The 23,051-nt window shown below is 43.9% G+C and overlaps 1 protein-coding gene across 2 annotated transcripts in view; it reads right to left on the bottom strand.

The window, feature by feature from the left end:
- The window catches only part of Rgs5 (regulator of G-protein signaling 5), a 40,313-nt gene extending 24,602 nt beyond the window's left edge, over positions 1 to 15,711 (bottom strand). For both annotated transcript variants that reach the window (NM_009063.4, NM_001313705.1), the window contains exon 1: positions 15,591 to 15,711. In NM_009063.4, the coding sequence (NP_033089.2) occupies positions 15,591 to 15,634 (44 nt within the window). In that variant the 5' untranslated portion in view covers positions 15,635 to 15,711. The remainder of the gene's footprint in view (positions 1 to 15,590) is intronic.
- Between the last annotated feature and the right edge of the window lie 7,340 nt (positions 15,712 to 23,051).

Genomic DNA, 23,051 nt, shown 5'->3' with positions numbered 1-23,051 from the left:
AAGAGAAGAAAATGGAAAACAAGATAAAAGCTGGTGGGCGGGGCTTAAGTGGTGCACGTATTCAATTATTCAGATCACTTATATAGGGTCTATTTTAATGAGAAGAGAACCTGGGTGTAAGGAGAAAACTTACATTCCACCATGTTAAAGAGACAGAGGGGCAGTAAGGGTCCTGTGCTTGGGACATATCTGGTAGACACAGGAAGGTTTAAGTCTAGACGCCAGACACAGTTCAAGAACACTCCTCACAAAGAAAGGCTCTCTGCAAGGAGTTTGGGGAGTGTAGGACCTCATTTTCAAAACTGGTTTCCAAAAGACTTGATCTTTTTTCCTTGGTCAGGGTAAAATTCAAGGCAACCCAAATCTTTGTTGCAGATGCCCCCTGCTGGCTATGAAGAGGCATGAGCTACAATTGCTGTAGAAAGAACCTTGGATCTGGCTAACCTTGCAGGCTTCTTCCACAAAGGTGAAAAGACTATGTGTTATCTTCCCTCCCCAATAAATACCCATGAAAACATGTCCAGCACACACACACACACACACACACACACACACACGCGGGCTTGTTTTCGCGCACAAACACACACACACACTCACACACACACAGAATGCTTTTTATTTACCATCTTCGGCTACCCCCTCTCAAATCTTCTGAACATGACTGCTAAAAATCAATGATCGATTCTCAAGACCAGGAAGAAGGCAGAACCAGACCATTTAGATGGAGAAAGACTCCACTCCACCACTCTACCATTTCCATCTGGCTAAAAACAAAACATCCATGGTGTTTGTTATAGCTATCCATCAGCGTGTTGCATGAGAATTTATACCTAATTTCTTACCTCATTTTCATAATTTACTTACAGTATCTTAGGCAAATGACCCTAGGGTTAGTCTGTATAAAATATCCCTTGATGATGTAAGCTGTAGGAAAGTGGAGAAGGATGGCAGAAAATACAGTGTCCCCGTTGTTAAATAACTGAAATGTGGCTTCAGCAATGACAGCTGTCTCCCAAAGCTCATGTGATTAATTACATTAAATGACATTCTGAACTATAAAATGGTTGAAAAAAATGGAATTGACAACAGCTGTCAATTATGACATATTTATAGAAAACACATTTACCTCTTGCGTCCTTCGAGCTCTTGTTACCTCCCACCATTTCCTGTCAGACTTAATCACAACAATTGCCATTCTGTGCTCCAGCTCTTACCTGAGCTGTCCCCAAACAGTTGTCACTCAGATGCCCTCACAGGCAAAGGCCACAAAACACTAGTGGGGGCGGCTCGGGCCCAGAAACTGTTCACTTCGTAAGCAGGAAGCATCCAGAAACTAGATGTAAAAAAATAATGCCAGGCACTGTGTACATATAGTCCCCAGGTAGGAGAGTTGGTGACACACAGATCCTTACGTTCTCACTAGGCAGACTAAGCTACTTTGTGAATTAAAGGCCAGTGACAGGCTCTGTCTCAAAAAGAAAGAAAGGAAGAAAGAAAGAAAGGAAGAAAGGAAGGAAGGAAGGAAGGAAGGAAGGAAGGAAGGAAGGAAGGAAGGAAGGAAGGAAGGAAAGAAGGAAGGGAGAGAGAGAAAGAAAGAACCCTGAAGAATGATAATGTCCTCTGGCCTCTCCACAAATGTGTGTGTGTGTGTGTGTGTGTGTGTGTGTGTGTGTGTGTGTGTGTGTGTGTGTATTCACACACACACACAGAGGTAGTCAACAGAAAACTTGTCTAGATAAGCTAACTTCTTCATAAGACAGAGTACCATTTCAAAACCTGGGCCATACGCAGTTTCTTCTTCTGCTCACTTACTTAACAGTCTAATGAGCAGCATCTTTGCTGTGAGCCTGCCCCATGCCACACACTACTACTTGTAAGAAAATCTTCTGTGGAGCCAAAGACAAATCTGTTAGCCTTTTAGCTGTTATACTTTTAGCTGCTCACAGTTGATACGCTGTGAGATAGGTGTAGGGCACTGGGCATCTTTCTAACCAGATATGCACTTCTCAGTGGTGATAAACACTTTAGAAAGCTTTTTAGAAAGTCCAGCCTCGGGTCAGGCCATCTCTACCTGTTCCTGCTAGTCTGATCAAGATCATTGATAATGGGCTGTTTGCTACAAATGACTTTTAAAAAAATGTGTGTTCCATACCAATCTCTCTCTAGTCATAGGAGTAATGCTCAGATTTGAATTGGTAAGCCCACTGTGGATCCCCGTCCATGTTAAATCAGGCTTGTAAAGAGGGAGCTAACCTTTCACTCCTGGAGATGGCCTCTGTGGTTTGATCATTGACTCTGAGGTTTCTTGTTGTCTAATATCAACCACAAGGGCATCAGAATCTCAACTCAGATTCTCTCATGGGTTAGCGAATCCTTCATCCTGGTGCAAGCAGAACACAAATACCCGGGACTTTGTTGCTACTGAGGAATGAATTACGTAAACACTTTACATCAGCTTGTCAGCTAAAAGTATGCGTTCACTTTGGTTCCATTGTAGGTACAGTGGTCCTGCTTTCAAAAACTGATGCTGACGCTACTGAGAAATGACTACTAATCTAGCTAATATAACCACAACTAACCATGAATAGACTTGTTTATCTGCCAAAATTGGTCTGGAATGGATCATCTCATTTTCCTTTAGCCACTTACTATGTGAGTGAATTTACACAAGCTGTGTATCCCTGCACCTCAACCACAGAGCTATACAATTAGGATGAATTAGGAGATGGTGTAAGAAGTTTCTGTGAGGAGAGCAAGGGATAACTGTAAAGGCTGGTCCAGTCCCTGGTACATAAACAGTATGCCATCGTGATGGCCACTGTGATGACTACCATTGTTACCACGGTCATCATCATCACTCTGTCTATTCATTTAATGACTGCAACTTCCCAGTGCCAGCTCTAACTCCTAATAGTCCTTTGACTTGGGGATTTGTAACCCTGAGCTTCTACAAGAGTGGACGATGATGAAGGCGAGGCCTGTATTCCACTTCAGTCTTTCTTCTCCATAAGGAGACACTATAGCTTCCTCCGATAAACAGTGTTGGAGACACAGAAGGAAAATGTGTGTGTGTGTGTGTGTGTGTGAGAGAGAGAGAGAGAGAGAGAGAGAGAGAGAGAGAGAGAGAGAGAGAGAGAGAGAGACTCTCCTGGATAAAGTACCACAATACTATCAGTCTCCAGGACTAGGCAGTTCCACCCTACTACAGATACACATTGCTGCCCATTTTCACACACGCAGGGCGATGGTGGGACTGCATGAGTGGAAAGATGGATAGACAGCACCCATAATAGTTCCAAACCCAAAGCAGCAGCTCGACCCAGGATGATATGTATACCCAGCCAGCAGATCCTGGAGCGACCCCCAGAGATGCTAGAGCTTCAAACAAGAAACTTAAAAATAATGGCTCCATTTAACATGATTCAAGAAGTTGGTAATTTTTTTTTGTAAGTAGAAAAATGTTTCTGCAAGAGAGTGAGATTGCTTAAATTTAAACAGGAGGCATTTAGGAGAATTTATGAACCATAAACTGTGATGAAACCTTGGAAACAGTGAACAGTAAATGTGGAGAAGTTTCCATTACCAAGAAAAGTCATCAAGGCCAGAGTGGCAGCCAGCTGCTTTGGATAACCCTGTCATGTGACCACCTGGAACCATCCCAGTGACATCATATGACACTTTCCAGATCCGCAGTCCATGTTATACTCACAAACAATCCATCGAACCCTGTTTAATCTCTTCCCTGCATTTGGCAGAGAAGACCCATCTGCCTTTAACTCGTAAGACCCTCATCTCAGATCATGGGACCAAAAGCAACAGTGAACACGTTGAAAGGGTTGTCCCTTGAGAGAAGCCAAGTAGCATACTGAGTGCCTGTCCAGACAGCTCGTATCGTACCCTAAGCAAGCTCTTTTTGCTCAAAGGAAAACACAGAATAGCATAGTGACCCAAGGCAGACATGGCAGCTCCAGGCTTCTCATATCACCTTGCTTTGGGTACTTCCTGATCTGTTTGCTTGTTTTTACATCTCTAAAATACAGCAGCACAACACAAGAATAATTGTGCTTACCTTTTAAGTATCGTTTATGAAAGTGAAATGAGTTACCATATGTGAGGCATTTCTCTCAGTGCCCAGCTCATCTACCAGGGCACACCATAAATTGCAGGGTTTAGAATGTCTAATGTTATTACAGAAAGTGCTGTGCTAAGGAAGGAACATGTCTAGTACAGTCACAGAACAAAAGGCAATCATAAATAAAGGGAAATACATGGTGACAACACTTGCCTTTGATTAAACCCTCCTGACAATCTAGTCAATTTACTGGATGATCTTGGGTAAGTATTTGAGTACTTTGGTCTGGTCAAAATCAAGGAGAGGTAGCTGATAAGACTCCTGCTGACCTTCTAGCTATGGTAAAATTTTATGATTTTAGCATTTGACATCTTTGCCATATAAATAAAAAAAAGCAAGGGCCCAAGGTCTTCATAGGCTATGAGTGGTAACTTCTACACCTTCCTAATGCCCTGTTTCATCTGTAACAACAACCTTATTCCCATAACTTCTACTCCCTGATCCTTACAGACTGTCTTCCTCATTGCAACAGCTGATTGATTGATTTTTCTTTCCAGAAAATTCTTTCAATGTGTCCTTCCTCCTTCATCCTTAAGTTTACCAGTCCTGAAAAACTGCACTGCTGTGTCATCCTGCATCGTATGACATCCCGCCTCACTGTCCTCATCCTCCCTTTCCCATGCCATCTCCCACCACCATGTCACACACAGCCTTGTCATGGATGGATGAGCTGCTGGCCTATCCCAAACTCAAAACATCACTTCCTGGCTTCCCATGTCCCCAGTTACCATCTTGTTTCGCACTATCCTCCTATAATTTCTTCTACACACTTCCATCTCTCTTCTACCACACAGCAGTTTAAAACCCTTCTGATCTCATTCCTTCCCCCCAAATATGTTACCACTTCAGACTATCAGAGCTGCTTTAGTTATTGGGATGGAGTGAAAAATGAAAGCCAGCTGACTCACACCGCATGGCTGTATCTTCTACTTCCCACCATCCAACAGGGTCCCGTCCTATGTTACTGAGTATCACAACTCATTCTGCATAACAAAATGGTGATGGAGATCCATGGGGATGATAATAAACCATCCCACAGAGGTGCCTACAGTAAATATTCGATAAGCATGTGTGTTGTGACTACTGCTGTCCCTATCATAGCACTGTGTGTACTGGTTCCATACAGTCATTCTGTACTAGTCTATATGTCTGACTATGGGACAGCTGCTATCTGTCATGGTCTGTGTGGGTTAATAGACATGCATTGAACAAGGAGATAGCATACACTCAACAGGCTTATGCTTAGTTGGCACCAAGGTCAGTTTCTTTCAGATAGTCTCTACCTCACAACAGCATGAGCAACTCTGAAAACATGGAGGGTTGAGTTGGCATTGTTTGCATTGAGGCTGCCTGCTCTAAGGCTCCTATAGCTGCACAATGCAATGCAATCATGTTGTAATATCTCTTTCCTTGTGGTGTTGGTTTACTGTGTATTTTTACAATGGTGTTTTTTCCCAAGTTCTATCCACTCCCTACTGGAGGACTCCCAGGAAATTTGGGACATTTCCCAAGATTTTATGGCCTGTATCTGACATACTCATCACTCAGGGTAGGTTACTGGGGATAATGAAGATACAGTGTAGGGACAAGATGGTCAGGCCAGAAACAGCTCATTTCCCTTTGACCTTCAATTCCCCATCTTCTTCAAAATAGTGTCTGCAAGAATGCTGGACTTTTGGTAATTACGTTTGCAACCCAAATAATGGATAGTGGGAAATGGTCCTGCAGTTGGGGAAGAAAGATATTTGTGGAAATTTTGAGCTCCAAAGGTGAAAGGGTCAACGATGTTCCCACGAGAGCTTCTGTAGACACTAGTGGTACCCACAACCACCAAGCATCCTTTTATGTTCAATGACAGAGAGGCTCCTCAGACTAAGCACTTATTCCTACAAGTGGCTCCTACTTTAAACTCATTTAGCCTATCCCAAATGAAAGAATAAGCAAAGGGTGTTAAAGAAGGAGAAAAATAAGTAGAAGAAGAGAAGTCACCAAGATTGAGATCTTCTTAAAGACCAGTCTGCTTTCCATTCTTCCACAAACCTTGTCTTCCCACATGACACATTCAGGGTCTCAGTCAATGTTTCTCTTTGCCAAATGACTATAAGGGTCTGTTGAGTAAAATAATGGCTCTCCAATAAGGAACCAGAGAACAGCTTCTATAGCTAAAATAAGCTTTTAAATAATCTTTTCTCTTTCCCTGAAAAAAAAAACAAAAACAAAAACAAAAAACAAACTGAAACAGCAGCTTATACTTTCTCAGATTTCTCTTTCTCAGAGTTATCCATGCTCTCTCTCTCTCTATCTCTACTCTGTCCTCAACTCCCCTCCCCATGCCCATGCCCTAAGTAAATTCTATTCTATATATAAAAAAAGTTATCCATTAATTCATAAATTTATTTCTATAGTAACTTATTTGTCCCACTTTAATGGAGCAGCTGCTATTTGTCATTGTGTGTAATAAATACTGTGGGAATACTTTACACTGTTAGTATGAAACATTTCTGGTTTCCGGTAGCTTCCCCTTTATATGGAGACAAGGATGGGATGACTTATTTGAATGCAGCCTAAACATGATTTGGGGTTAGCATACCTATGGCCAAGCTGAGGTTTGTGGAGTTCACTGTCCGACTGAGAGCAGGCATTTATTCTTTAGAAAAATTGTGACATGACGCTGTCTGTGTCACATGATTGTTATGAAAATTCGATACCTAATATCCAAACAAAGGGGAATGGAAGGATTCGGGGTAAGATGTGATGCAGTTCACACCTGCACCTCAGCATGAGAGATCAAGGCAGCGAAATTACAGGTGTGAAGCCATCCTCGCCCCACCCCCCTTTTTCCCCTCAAAAGTTGTATGAGCTATGTAGAAGGTAAAGGATTTTTGTGGGAGTGTGAAAGGGAAGGAGAATGGCTTCTCCCTGAAGGAGAGGGGGCAGTTACAAAGATTCTAAGGAACTTACAGAAGGACCAGTGTTTGGGGTGCATGATTCGATGAGGTTGCAGGCCAGGGAGTCTGTTGAGACCCAAGAGATCTCAATTTCTTCTTATCCTTGCCCTAACTCTTCAGTGAGTCTTCTGAAACATTAAGTGGAAGGTTGCATTTTCCTAAAAATACTTTTAAATGTTTTCAAAGGGATCCATGCATACTACCACCATAGCTTTCACATATTGAAGATCGAAGAATAGAAAGTGCCGGGAGTTGTTACTAAATTATAGATGTGAGCTTGTTGTGGGAGCAGGGTCTAGGAACCAGGCCGGCAGTCACTCAGCTGCCACAAACCATGAACCATGATGTTGACAAACATGAGCTATATTATGTCACCCTTTGGGCTGAGCACCTTCCTCTAGATTGGGGACTTGAACCAGTTTAGAAAGATATAAATCTATCTAACATGTGTTGTAAATGTAAATCAGGATGGATACAAAGCACACACCCCCAAAAAAGAAAGGCCCGGGGACTTGGAGGATGAATGTCAGAGGGGGCCTAGGAGTGTCCCGCAGAAAACATAAGAGATGAGCAACATCTTCTAGATGAAAAATAAAATCTGTGTAAAGCCTTGAAAAGACATGGCCTCTGACTGAGCCATTTCCACGGATGATGATGGACAGCAGGCAGGAAGGGACAGAAACGGACACAGGAGGAGACTGAGTCGCATCGTTTCCTTTTCATATCTTCCACATGTAGGCAGAGTTTTTGCAGATGTGATAAAGTTAAGGTAGGCCCACTGGAAAGTGGTCATTGTCTAAAGAAGGTAAGAGGACCGTGGCCTTAAGGTGACTTAACAGTGAGAGCAGAGATGCTGGGAAATTGCTGGCTTTAAAAATGAAGGTAGGGCCATAAGCCAAGGAGCACAGGTCACCTCTTCCTGCTGTAAAAGGCAAATAAATCAATCTCCTGACAATGTGCAGAATGAAAGCAGTCCCTGGGGTCCATTCTAGACTTCAACCTCTAGAACTGCATTTGAATACATGTGTGGCTCTTCAGGCCACCAAACTGGTGGCAACTGTTACAATGGCAATAGGAAATGGATCTGTCATCATCTCATGTTGTTGTGGTACGGCTCACTTATACATAAAGTATAGTCTGAAAGCCAGTGTAAGCGTTCTCAACTCCATGAAGATCTGATGCTGCAGGCCTTCTAGGGCCCATACCCACCCTCCATGCCCCCAACACATACTCATGCACACACACACACACACACACACACACACACACACACACACACACACACCCTTGCACACACACAGAGAAAGAGACAGAGATGAAGAAAGATTTCAAAATTAAGTAAATCTTTTTCTTTTTTTAAGAATAAAATTGAATAAAGGAAAGATACAGTAAGAGAGTTAAAAACTGAAGTCCCAATGTTATACCATCAAGGGTTAGGTAGATGGTACATGAAAGTCCTGCTTACCACCTAACATGAGAGGCTCCCAATTAAATGCCTATGCTTATCCATATTTGGAGGAAATTTTAAGACAGTGGCTCAATGAAACCCTCACTGCAATTGCTTGAAGGAATAGTCAAGATAAAGATCAATAAAGAGGCAGGGTCCCTAGGCCTACGCCCCTGCTGAGAGCCCAAGTTTTTAATATCATTGAGGAAAAATAATCATGACGTTTCCTGGATTCCTTCATCTGAGAGCCCCGTGCACCCTGATGATGACCCAAGCACCCTGTGAGAAGTTTGGCAAAGAAGTTATTCCCAAGACTGAAAACATGACGCCCATCTTCAGGACCCACAGGATGGAAGGAGAGAACAAACTCCCTCAAGGTGTCCTCTAGCCCTCACATTAGCACACACACACACACACGCACACGCACATGCACACACAACACAGGCACACATAGACACACATACCACATACACACATGCATGCACACACAAATAAATGCAGCGAGAAAACATCATTCAGTTCTGCTAAGGGTAAATCCCTGATTTCAACAAAAGATTTATCATTTCTAAAAGTACCATACAAGGATGCGTGTTAATCTACTCCTTCGAGTGGTATACTTGCTTTAGACATGGCAGACTCAGAAGCAGATGGAAGATTTTAGAAACTTATAACATAAAGGGTCAGACACCAGACTATCTACACAATCCCAAAGGCATGTTAGGTCTCACACTTCCACAGACACAGATGTCCCTCGTAAGCTACCACTTAAAACAGGCTGCCAAAATACAGGAAGCCACTTTTTGGATGGAATGTCTTGATTCTTTTCAAAGTTTTTGAACCCTGTAGATGAGTGCTTCCTCAATAAACAGGTGTTCTGCACACACACAAATCAACAGAAGTCACAGCTTGACCAAAACAACTGTCTACACTTCACTGCTGATAATAAATGTGTGGAGAGCAGTGTGCTTCATGCTGTCACAAGCACTTTACTCCCTCCTCCTCCTCCTCCTCTTCCTGACCTGAGAAAAGTCCAGCTCATACTTAGTGTATAACTCTTTTCTCATCAAGACCTGTGTGTAGCCTTCAAGACCACCAGTTAAAGCCCAATATCTTCCTAGAAACGGGGTTTAAGGAAGAGAAGTGAGAACCTGTCCAGATGAACTTGGCGCTGCTTGAGAAGTGTCGGGAGAGGCAATTAGAGAGGATAGACCATGGATCTTAGTCTAAATTGTATTTACACAGCAGACCTGCTCAAGTTGTTACTGTCTAAAGAATTCCAACGTTGTTTGGCTCAAGCCTTTAAACACTGAGGCTTTCTTTTTTTAAGAAAAAAAAAGTGCCTAGTTAAGTTCTCTTACCTGGGTACAGCAGTAGTGGAATAGCTCCCCTGGAAGTATCCTGTGGATATTCCTGGAGCTCTATAACCAGGTGATAGCCCAAAGCTACGTGTGGATTAGATGTGTTGATAATGCATGCTTCTGACCTTCAGGCTGATTTGACCCACTGATATTTTATGAATGAAAGACCCATTTTCCCCATCCCATCCCATCCCATCCCATCCCATCCCATCCCATCCCATCCCACCTCTCTCTCTCTCTCTCTCTCTCTCTCTCTATCTCTCTCTCTCTCTCTCTCTGTGTGTGTGTGTGTGTGTGAGTGTGTGTATGCAGGTATGTGTTTGTGTGCCCATGGAGGTACAGGTGCACCTACAGTAAATAATTGATGCTCATGCAATCAATCTCAACTGGGACACACACATACACAACCCACAAACAAACAAGCAAACAAGCATCCACTGACAAGTCTCACGCCACTCAAGTAGGCATGAGACTTGTTTGGTATCAGTGAGACTGTGAAGAAGATGAGAGGGTGTAATGGGTGACTATGATCTAAGCACATTATAAACACACATAAAACTGTCAATAATGCATTTAATATTTTTAAACTCTACATTACAGATCACTCTATGGACAGGTACACATCTAGTGAAATATAATCGCTACAGCTTTTAAAGATGTGACTGGATTTAGGTGCAGAAAATAATTAAGTTAAAATGAAAAAAATAGGGATATATAAAGTCCAAATCCAGAACAGCAATGTGGCAGGACTAGAAGGAGTGTAGAGGACCATGCATGACCATGTCTGTTTGTAAGTAAAGTAGAGATGCCTAGAGATGGGGCTCAGGACTGGCCATTGGCTATTAAAAGCCAAGATCGTAGTTCAGGGCTCTGCACGCTCCCCATCTAAAAACTTCCTAGAGCGTAGAGCTACTTCATAAATTATACCTGCAAATCCTGTGCTAAGTGGTGGGAGGGGATGAGGAGGCATTTATTATGAGATCTAAGAGTTCCGGTCTCAGGTGTATCAAGTTTTGGATCCTAATTCAAACAGCCCAGCTGCAAAACGGTCACTAGATGTTTGAATACTTATGGAATGGTTCCAAGGGTAAAAGAGCACTGCTGTTAATTTCTGGATAAGAATCGCTGTTTGTAATGAGTTTTCTAATGTTTCAACAAAGCGCACGGTGTAGTGTCTGATAAAAAGGAGGAGCACACAGAAGACTTCAGGAAGGCGAATGATCACGAGTGAAATAAATGTTTAACAAAGGCTTTGACACAGAACTCATTTCCAAAAAGTATTTTCAGGGCCGCCTAGAATACAGTGGAGAGGGAGGGCAGTGGGGAATTACTTGGTAGGGTCTACCCGTGACTCTGGTCACCTTGTGGATTTTGTTGTGGTGTTTTTCTTGTGACATTTCTTTCCAACAGGATTCCCAAGTCATTTTCAGGTGAGGAAATGAGGCTCAGAGAGAGCTAGGGCTTCCCCTGCTCTGCAGGAAGGGTTAGAGAGGGAGACTGTGTGGTCTCTGCTTCTTAGGCATCCCTGTAACTGTTCCAGGGCTAAAGCAGATACAGGGATGGGAGGCTGCAGAGCTACCCTCCCTGCACTGCAGCATCCTCCTCTTTCACTTCCCCCCTCCCCCTCCACTCACATTCGGGGGCAATCAGAGGGTCAGGCTAAAGCTGTCTTGCAACTGGCCTCGGTCTTTAAAATATGGTCCACAGCCCACACGTTATCTGGGAACTGATTGAAACTCAAAAGAAAAAGAGAGAGAGAGGAACCGGCTACTGGCTGGCCTCCATTCACATCCTGCTTCCTCTTGCTAATGATTGATCCTGCCAGGATTAATTAAACTTTCACTCCCTTTTTCTCCAGCCAGCAAGACAAGCCATTGACACTGGCCCAGGAAACATAAATAAACTTTATTTTATTATCATCTATCCACTTTAATCTGTAGTTCTTATTAGAAAAGGAGAAAGGTATTATAACCTTCCAAGAACCCTTCCTGACTAAGCTTTGGGGATCTGAGAGCATAAACCAGTGAGAGGGAGGAGAGGAAGCCACAAAAGCAGCTATGATGGTGGACCCCAGGGAAACAGTCCAGGCTGTGAAGTTCCTTAAAGTCCAAAAGCCAAAGGCTTGCAATCCTGAGAAACAAACCAACCTCCTGTTAACTAACTAAACCTTCCCTGCCCAAGGCATAGAAATGCTGGCTTTCCTTTCACCTTCTCCCTCCACCCCCTCCCCCAGCCCTTGCAGGAAATCCCCAATACCTCATTATTTAGAAACAGAAAGGTGATCTTTTTTTCCCATTATGACATAACATGTCCCTGTTAATGTTTGTTCTCCCTGATCCCCTTGGAAAGCAGAGAAAATTGCCAGGCTGACATTGGGCAGCCCGGTCTCAGCTACTATCAGTCAAGAACTTTTTCAGGAACATATTTATCATGAGCCTACTTTGTACCAAATGGTGATTGTCTGTGTAAAATTCAGCCAAAGAAGGAAAAAAATCTTGTTCCATGCAAACATCTTTAGTTCTCAGAGTCAGGCTTTGGGTGAGGTGTTATCTATTCTCTGATACTGTAGCAAAATACCTGAGGCATCCAGTTCTGCAGGATCTGCAGGTCTTTGTAATCAGCTTGAACCTTGTGAGAATTACATTACAGGTGTGTGAAAGGAAGCCACCAAGCAGTGAGGGGAAGGGTCCCAAAAGAACCACCTACTAAGCCCTGGTATGGTTTGTATCTTGAATATCTCCCCCCAGAAATCCAAAGATCCATACAAAAATGTAGGTCTGCAGGAGATGCTAACGGCAATGAGAGGAGGTGGGATTGTAAAGAGGAAGGACCTAGAAAGCCAATGGTGTGATGTGTCCTCACAGTGGGGTGTGAGACCTCCGCCCTTCCATCCTTTTGTTACATGGGAGTGAGGTGGACAGCTTTGTTCTGCCATGCACTCTTTCATGTAAACAGTTCTGAAATCAAAATCAGTGTAGCCAGATGATTATGGATTAGAACTTCCAAAGCCTGGAGCTAAAGTAGACCTTTTCTCTCTGTAAATTGATATTAATTCTCAGGTGTTTTGTTATTGTGATAATAAACCACCTGCCACAGCCAGAGCTCTTAATATTCTATGATGCTATTAGATGGTCTCTACCATACATATCCTTGGGGGACAAAGCAAATCCAAACCATGGAATAATGAGTGAGGTGTATCGAGTACAGCTAAAAACTTGGAGGTGTCCCTCCTTGATAAACATGTACCCAAGGATCTCATTACAGATGGTGGAATATGAAACACAGTGAGGGGAGGGGTCCCATAAGAACCACCCACTAAGCCCTGCTGTGGTTTGTATCTTAAATGCCTCCCCAAAGATCCACACAAAATGCTTGCTCTGCAGGAGGTGCTGATGGGAGGTGGTAGACTCCAACAGAGGAAGGACCTTGAGAGTCAGTGATGGGATGTCCTCACAGTGGACACACAACAAAAACATATGTTGCCTGAGTGCTGGTACAGGTTATATTAACACTGGCCAAACTATCTGTACCCTCTTATGTCCTTGTTTGTATTTGCAGCCTGTCCCCTTGGCCTTAAAGGCATCCCTCACATCTCTTTCTCCTACACAGACATGCCTGACTCTTCTGCCTTGTAACAGTAGTTTAAGCATCATTTTCTTAACCCCTTGTGAAGTCCTCCCCAACTATCAAAAGCTCTGAGGCCCATCCAGTCCTCAGTCTTAGACTTCTAGTAGTACTCTGCATTTATTCCTCCCTGCTGGTCCATAGCACTCCGTGATGTGCATCCTCATTTACCTTCCTACCTGGGGCACACTATCCTGTGAGCAGGGTGTGGCTTGTCATCCAAATGCCTAAGAGATGTGCACAGGCTTGAAATAACTGAAACGGTTTCATCAGTAAGAATCCACAGTTTCTCAGTGGCCTCTCCTCTACATTATTAGTTTGCTGTGTTCTTAACATTATGAATTCCGCGATGTGTTATCAGCTACAGTGGGTTTCAAATGCATACATTTCCAGCAAGAACAACACCAGTCCCCAACTGGAAAGTCCCAGCTTTAGTGAATAAATGATAAATGTAAAAATAAATAAATTCCAATGTTGCTAATGAATCCAATACATGATAGTAAAAGAAATAATTGCAAAAATACCACCACTATAGCTCTCTAAAAACTATATTATTCCCATAAAAACTTAGGGCAAGAGGAGTAACAATATCAAGATGCCCCAACCCTTGCAGACTATCACATAAACAGCATCAACTGTTCACCCAGTGTAATGATGTAAGCTCCATCCACTGCATTAATGATGTTCAACGCAAATACCAAGTAAGCTAAAGGCTCACCATGCTCACTCATCCCTCTATGCTGTGCACGGTCAACGATCAACGTGTGACTCTCACAGTTGGAGAGAAAGCAAAGGTGGATCATCTGGTCTTCAAAGAAGTTGGGATGCCACTCAGTTCTAAGCACTGCACCTATCTGGAGCTCTCTGTAGGAGAGGTGGGAGGCATGGGGTGTGGGAATAATGAACAATTCCCAGTCCTGGAATCCACTTCTCTCCCCCTGGTCTGGTGGATACAGCTACAGATGTCACTGCTATTGGTTCCTTCTATCTTCATCTATTTAAAACATTTACATCTCTGACTCTAGGGAATATGTTCCATTGTTTCTTCTTTTAAAAAAATCACTTAAAATTTATTGCTGTAATGAAAAACGTCAAAGAAAATGTGACATTTTAAATAGGTAAAAGTCTTTGGTGGCCCATTAAACAGTATGACTTTCTCAGACAGACATTGACCCTTGGGGACAGAGGAGGCTGTGCAAGAATCAGTTTTACTCCCTTTAATGGTTGAGGGTCAAAGTAAAATCAATCAGGACTCTACAGAGCAGAACCTTTCTACCTACACAGATCATGTCGGGTATTGGGTTGTTAAGTTTGTAGTAAGATGACGACTTTAGATATAGGATTTTTCTATAGACCACAACACAGTCCTAGACAACCATGTGTCTCAGAGCTCCAGGTAATAGACAAACCCTGTGTCTCAGGGACTTTTTTTCCCCCAGTAACCAAGCTACTCCTATCTAATGAATAGGGAATAATGGGAAGCCCCCTCTGCCCCACTGCAAACTGCCTGCAGAGTCCTCATTACCCCAATCTCTCTGTGTGAATGAAGATCACTTTTCCCACAGTTTACTGTGTCAGACATTCTTCTGAGCACTTCCCACACATGACCACTCACTCACTCAGTCCTCAAAACCACCCTGTGAGATAGACATGCTTCCCATTTCCACTTTACAGATGTGCAAAGTGAGAGGTTAAAGAAATTGCTTCAAGCTACCCAGGAAATATGTAGGGGAGACAGAATTCAAACCCAGATACTTTTATTTTTCGGTGTTGGGAGTTACCTTCTTTCTAGCGCGCACACACACACACACACACACACACACACACACACCCTCTGGGGGTTGGGGGGAACAGCGCTCTGGTACTCTGTATATTAAATGACCATGGATTATCTCCTTTTGAATCTCTAGCTCAGATCTTTCCAAATCTCAGTACTGCTACAGACAAGACAAAGCCAAGTCTATTACCAAGCATCAGTTTCATCTCAGCGGGACCCCATCCCGCAGAGCCTCTGGGCATCCTCCCTTGAGTGAAGGCTCACCACATTTTCATCTCCTACACTGAAGAATTTCAGTTCTCACCTTTCCAGGCATGAGTGCGGCAGAGCTGCCAGTCCCTTACACATTTTGGCTGGCGGCTTAGATCCTCAACTTGAGCACGAACCTCTCAACAGCTGACCGTCTGTGGAAACTTCAATAATCTGGGGCAGCCTTTCCCTTTGAGGAATATATACAAGCTCTCTCACAGCTCCGTGGCTCCGAGGACCAATCAGCAGCCTGGGCGAAAATTGTGGGCTGGAGCTCAGCAGCAGTTTGCCTTCGGTGGGGGCTGGGAGTCTTTCCTGACTTCAGGCACTGCTGGGGCATGTTTCTGGTGGCTTCTGTCCCCACAGTCTCTTGTTTGTTTAGTTAGGGCTGTGTTGGAGCCTAAACTGAGATAAGATCATTAGTGCCTGAAGACTGAAATTTGACGTTAGCCAGAACGACGATGTGGGCTTTCTTTGAAAGCAAGGTACCCTGAGCCATTTCAGATCTGCCAAGGGTCCTGGGATACAAACACTAAACCCACTCACAGGGGAGGAAACGGCTTCTTTTCACGGTGGAGAGAGTGTTTAGCTGAGGATCTCTCATCTCCTGAGCACTCAGATGGGTGCTAGGAATTCCGAGGTAAAAGGACCAGTCCAGGCTCTGATGATGCAGGTGTGTCTTACATTGGTGCAGTTAGGTGTAAGCAACAACTGCCCTGGCACATCTTCACTAGACCTAGGGGGTCACAGCCTGTGTGCCCAACAAGTCCTAATCAGGTCTTTTCTTCAGTGAGTCCATTAAGGGAGCCAAGTTAATGGTGAAGAGCAGAAAAAGGAGATTTGCTCAGTGTGACCCTAGTCTATCTACTACAGGCCTGACAGGAGGGAGGGCATAAACAGAAAGCAAGGGACACACCTAGCTAAAGAGAAAAGGCAAAATGAGGTTCCCCTGCCCACTAATGTCTCAACATTGGGTCTTTCCCACAAGCCAGTCTGACACAAGGTCAAGGTCATTGCACAAGCTGTAAATCTTTTTTCCAGGAGACAAATTCCTGTTCTGGATGCCCCCAGGGCTTCAGCCGTTTCCTCTCCCTGAAGGAGATTGGGGAGAGGGAGGGGGCAGTAATAGCTTGGAGTTCTTTAACAGTCAGCAGTCAGGTTGTCAAAGAGGGGAACACAAGTGTCTCCTTAGAAGGTTTGTTCCTGGCAGATAAGTCCATAACCTCCTGGTCCCCCTTTGCTTTAACACCTCAGGGTTGAGGTGAGATAGGCCTGTGACTGAAAACAAAAACCCCAAAGGGAACAGGAGAAGGAACCAAGGTTAGAATACACTCAGGGTGTCAAGCTCCCTGCTAAGAACCGTCTCTGCATAACTCCTGGTTTTAGCTTCTTTCGGAAAGTCTGGAACAAACAAATGCATTCTGTTAGCCTGAAAAGGGTCTTGAGCAGGGCTGTGGTGGCACACCAGCGCCGGGAAGGCAGAGGCAAGCGGATTTCTGAGTTCAAGGCCAGCCTGGTCTACAGAGTGAGTTCCAGGACAGCCAGTACTATATAGATAAACCCTGTCTGGGGGTGGGGGGAGAGGGAGAGGGAGAGGGAGAGGGAGGGAGGGAGGGAGGGAGGGAGGGAGGGAGGGAGGGAGGGAGAGAGAGAGAGAGAGAGAGAGAGAGAGAGAGAGAGAGAGAGAGAGAGAGAGAGAGGTGTCTTGGTACTATGACATGCAGGCTGTCCTCAAACTTCTGTTCCTTGCCAGCCTCCCAAGTCGTGAGATTTCAAGCAGCCACTATTCTGCCCCGTGTGACTCCATTTCAATCCTGACAGCTTTCCTCCTTGTCTCTGCACAATGTTCTCTGAAGCCATGATTAAGCATCTGATGGTTTGTTTTCCACTGTCCCTGGCAACTGTATAAACTGACAGCACGGCCACTCTATGGTATGGGTAAGAAGGGGGGTTTATTGTAGCTATGAAGGAGAGAACAGCCAGGGGTGTCTAGAAGCGGCCAGAGCAGAGAGAGAAATTAAACTGAACATGCCCAGCAGACTGGACCTGGGCATGACAGAAGCAGGAACAGAGCTGAGAGGAAGAAAGGGACAGAGAGAGAAGGAGAGCAGAGATGAGGAGGAGGGAGACAGGGACAGAGAGGGAGTGACTGAGAGAGGAAGACAGAGACTGAGCATATGGAAGACATCAAGGTACTAAGGACAATGAGTAGCTGTAGCCACAGGGAGGGAAGCCTTGGGCTGGGGAAGTTTAGGGGAGTGGAGGGGGTGAGAAGGGCCAGGATGCTAGCTAGCATGGACTCTGGAATGTGTGACAGGTTCTCGTGAGACCAAGTGATCCTGGAGGCCAGCATGTGTTAATAGGCACCGCAGATAGCCATTTATCCCTTCGTTTTAGAGTCTGGGAAAATGGAGTTTCCTTTGGACCTGACAATAACCCCAATTAGATTCATCCTGCTTAGTCTGATTTGATCCCATGTTGGATGGGAGGAAGGAGAGATGTCAAGAGGTTAGTGTCAGTAAAACCTTTGGGCCAATTCTAAGGGAGCCCTAAGAGATATAGGAGTACCTCTAAGATTAGGGGTAACTGGGGTCCTTCTTGTTGGTTCTATGGGTAATGCCCTAGCACGCTAAAAATGTTGTTTAGGTTCTGTCGTGGTTTGAATAGATATCACCCCTGGAGACTCTTGCATGTAAAAGCTTGGTCCATAGTGAGCCATACTATTAGGGGGCATGGCTTTGTTGGAGTAGGCGTGTCCTTGGTAGAGGAAGTGTGCCACTGGGGGCAGGTTTGAGGTCTTAGAAGCTCAAGTCTGACCAGTGTTTCACAGTTTCTCCTAGCTGCCTGCACATTAAGATGAAGACACTGGCCTCCATTTCCAGCACCATGTCTGCCTGTACACTGCCATGTTTTCCACCATGATGATAAAGGACTGAACCTCTGAAACTGACAGCCAGCCCCAATTAAATGTTTTCTTTTCTAAGAGTTGCTGTGGTCATGGGTGTCCCTTCACAGCAATAAAGCCCTAACTAAGACAGGTTCTCTTTTCAGAGACTTTCTGTAGAGTGTCTTATAGCTTTTGTGAAGCTATAAGGTCTTACAAAAACATAATAACAAAACAAGGCTTTACAGAACAAAGAAAGAAACCAAGAATAATACTAATTTAAAAATGAAGTGCAGAGAGCATACATAGCCTGTGGGCTATGAGGCACTCAGCAATTAGGATGTCCACACAAGATCTGGCTTTCAAACATGCTCAGTTTTATTCATGCAAACATTTCTTATAATATCACATTAGTATAAGAGTTAAGCAGACATTTCCTTGAGCAGGGAGCATGTGGCTGGGGAGAAAATGCTGCTGCAGGTCCCTGGAGAGTGCTTCAGTGAAGATGAATCAGAAGTTTGCAAGCTCAACCCAAGTCTGCCATGAAGTCCTTCAGCTATGACAGGCCACGGGAGGATGGCTTTGGTGGAGGTCCCGGATGTCCTTGAGAGTGTCCAGCCAGCAGCTATCTATCACTGACAGGTAGCCATATGTGAGTCCAGCAATGGTGCTGGAAGTTCAATGGTCACCAAAGCCAGGGGCACACACAGACGCATTTCAAGCCCTCTTGCCGATGGGCAGCAACACATAGGCTAGAGAAGACATGTCTTGGGAACAGAGCAATGCAGTCCTAGAGATAATCTCCAAAGTTCCATGTTTTGTATAATCTCATTGGCCAGTAGCTTTGTGCTGTCAGGGCTCACAGCTCGAGTCTGGCTCACCAACCTATCAGTGTCACCTTAAGGTTAGGTCCTTAACATGTCAAAACCTGTCTTGATCTCTGTTCATATTTGAGCTATCCTATGAACACACCAGATCTTGCCTCTGGGGCCTATCTCTTATCAGAGGTGCCTAGTAGCAAGCTCCTGTTTTTACAGGAAGTACATTATTTCAAGCCACACAAAATGGATTCACTTATGTTTAACATTAAGTGACTGAGTACAGACTTGCAAAGATCTAATGCCCACTAATCCTTACAAGACTCCCACAGTACAAGAGACATATATGCATAGAAAAGAGCCAGTAGCAATTAGCCTCATTATACAGAGCTACATAGAAGCCCATTACATAGTGATTTAACTTCTACTTCTAAAGGAAAATCTAGAGTCTTTGGTTTAATTGCCTATGTCTACAGCATTGATGCTCAAAATGTTAAATCTCTTGCCTGTTCAGGACTGATGTTAGTTATATTAAAAAATATGTATAAGTAAAATTCATACATTAAGAAAATGCTTATTTAGAAAAAAAAAGGATTGTACCAGCTTTTCAGAAGTTATCTAGATGGCAGTTTTCCAAGATATCTTTTCAAGTCTAAAAGTCTTGAAGACACTAGGAAGTCAGCATTATACTACACATGTAGAGAAATCTTCCTTTGGAGGGTGGCCAGGACCTGTGAAGATCAAGCATTATCCATTTTAAGCAGGTTCCAGTTGGATTCTAGAATCAGTTGTTAAGGGATCTAAAGAAAAATGTTACCAAGTCCCAGTACATCATGAAAAGATTCCTTTATTTGTATCAATTGTTTTTTTTTTTTTTAATGGTCAACGTTAAGTACAACTTAGCGGATGGGAGGAGTTTCCTCACTAGTTACCCATAATCCACAAATTCCATGAGTTGTCCCTATTTCTCATCCAGGGCACTCTCATGTGTTTGGGGGTTGCCTTGCATTTATCCAGGGTCACCAGGGGTAACACAAGGTATTCAACCTGACCCAGGGCTAGGCCACTGTGCTCTGGCCTTCTGTGACCATTGCTCGGGCTGCCTCTGATTGCAGCTGTAGTCGTCCTTCCTTCAGGCATGCATAGTTGCTGAGGGAGGAAGCCCTGTGGCCCTATCTGTGGTCCTGGGTGGCAACCTCACACCCCAATCTGTCCCAAAGATCTCAGACTTGTGCACTGTGGTCTAGCGCACTGCAGCTAGGTACACATCTTTCACTAATTAACCTTGCTTGCTTTTCTCATTCCAACTCAAAAAAAAAAAAACCTTTTCTTCTTCTCCCCTTTCTATCTCCAGACACTGAACAAACTGCCAGCAAGTCTGTCTGGACACTGGACATTTTGATTTGTGCTCTGAAGACTTGGCAATCCTTCATGTCTGGCAGATCATGAGGTTACCCACTCTGCTCTTCTCTCAAAGTAAAAGATCCGACCCCCCAAGCTTCCTTCTTAGTCCTCTTTCTAATTTTTTACATCAACACGACTAAGTATCCACAAAGATGGAGTGCTGATTCCTCAGCATGTGTTTAGATATAAAGTATATAATTTCACAACATTGTTTACAGTGCAATGACTAGTCTCCCAACAGTTATATCAAAGCCAATCAGTCCATGCCAATACTGACAAAACATACATTTTAAGTGAACAAAGCCAAAATTATCCTGATTTACAAATCAATCCTAAAACCAATCTTTAAATCATATAGTTTAGTTTACCTAGCAAAAGCAGTTCACAAATTTTGTGAGCATTTAATAAAATTAGATCTGAATTCTGTCTCCTAGATCCTCTAATCACAACTCAGCCTCACTTTCCAAAGGTAGCCTTCAAAAGCATTGAACTCAATCATTAAGGAGTAATCGGAGAGTCAACATTTCAATTCGTAGTTTAAAAGAGCCTGCAGGGAGGAATACTCAACAAGAGCAAGTCCCCTTTGTCTTAATTCATTGTGTAGTTAAATCCTTACATTTGAGTGAATGAAAAAAAAAAAGAAATAAAACGAGGAGGAGATGATTACTCCTAAAGTATGAGGGAGATTTTTATTGTAGCTGTAAGGGAGAAAGCAGGCAGAGGGAAGGGTCCAGGTTGAACATGGCTGGCGGACTAAAGAAGACCAAGGGAGGAGACATGGGAGGGAAGCCAAGGAGGAGCCTCTAGCTAAGAGAGGAAGTCTAGACAAAGAGACCAAGAGAGTGGTGTAGAGAAATTGGCTGTGTTATCTAAGGGACAGTTGCCTGGGGAAAGGCAGCCCAGGTCCTGGCTGGAGAGTTCAGGGTAGGGGCTTGGGTATGGCAGGCAAGAGAACCCTGTGACAGGTAGGGACTGAGCTGGGCTAACCTGGTGGTGTTAACTTGGATTTTAGTAGGCACTCCAAATGCCCATTTGTCCTGGCTTTGATATCAAACATTTAGCTATCTCCAAAAAACCAGGCATGGAACCAATGTTCTTTTTGTTTGTTTTTTAACTTACTAATTTTCTGCAAGTTTCACATCATACACCCCAGTGTTGCCCATCTCCCCATACCCTCACATTTGCCCTTGTAACTTCACCCCAAAATACACACACACAAAGCATAGAAAACATCTCATTGTGGAAGCTGTAGTATATCACTAGATATCCCAAGGTGTAGTATATCACCATATATCCCAAGGATATATCTCCATATATCCTTCTGTCCACATATCTTCACTTGTAACCTGGAACCTCACTAGGCCTCCTCCTCGTTGTCCTATTGTTGCCCTGCGTCATGGAGATTTCTCAACCCTGGATCAGCAGAACTGGCACCTTTATGCATCCCAGCCCAGATGATATAGATTTTGAGATGAGCCAACATAGAACCCTAGATCTAACCTTGGGTGGTAACTGAGCTCTGGTCAGTGTGCCACCTCTCCCAGGGCAGCTCTCCAACACTGCTCTTGCTAGGCCACACAGTGCCACCATTGGCAGGAGGCAGGATCAATTCTTCTCTCACACCCTTGGGGCCAGCTCACCCATGCCTTTGCCATCAGGTCCAGCTCCATTGAATTGCCCAGGTGAGATGCAGGGCCTCCTGCTCTTCCAAGTGCTGAGGTGAGAGGTTGTGAGTGGTTGGGTGAACCAATTGTTCTTAATAGTCCCTGAAGGTCTCTAGCAGGCCTGAGCATTCAAAACACAGGTTCAAGGTTTGGAAACCCGGCTCTGGCAGGCCTTGTCCTTCTCCATTTTCCTCTCCCTTGTTGAACAATCATTAGATTACATTTCTAAAACTAGCCAGATGGTCTATTCCTCTATTTGGCCACTTCCTCCTCCTTAGGGCGACCACCAAGATTCAGCTATCAAAAAAAAAAATGAAATTCAGCAGTCAAAAATCCCTTTCAGGCTACCATAATTAATATGTGCAATCAACATTAACCAACTCATGCTAACATGGGGTTTCCCATGTTACCTTCATAAGCTGCCATTTGCCTATGAGCCATGTCTGTCTCCTCTCTCTCCAGATGCAGTCATTTGTCCCTCCCAGGCAAATATCCCTCCTCTCTCTCCCTTGTTTTTTTTTTTTTTTTTTTTTTTTTTTTTTTTTTTGTCTTTTCACCTGGTCCCCTAGCTCCTGACTTTGCTTCTTATTTCCTGCCTTTCGTCTCTCTGGGGCAGACAAATCTCCCTTCTGCTGAGAACTTGGTTTTGATGTGTTCTGAGCAGAGTTTGGTCCTTTCAGTCCCCAAATTGTAAAATATATTTACACATACTCCATGCCAAGTGTAATTTTCAGTAAACAGTAAGT

Source organism: Mus musculus, chromosome 1, assembly GCF_000001635.26.
Source record: "Mus musculus strain C57BL/6J chromosome 1, GRCm38.p6 C57BL/6J".
NCBI lineage: Eukaryota > Metazoa > Chordata > Mammalia > Rodentia > Muridae > Mus > Mus musculus.
Note: the sequence above shows the minus strand (reverse complement) of the source record. Positions and strands in the feature narration are given on the sequence as shown.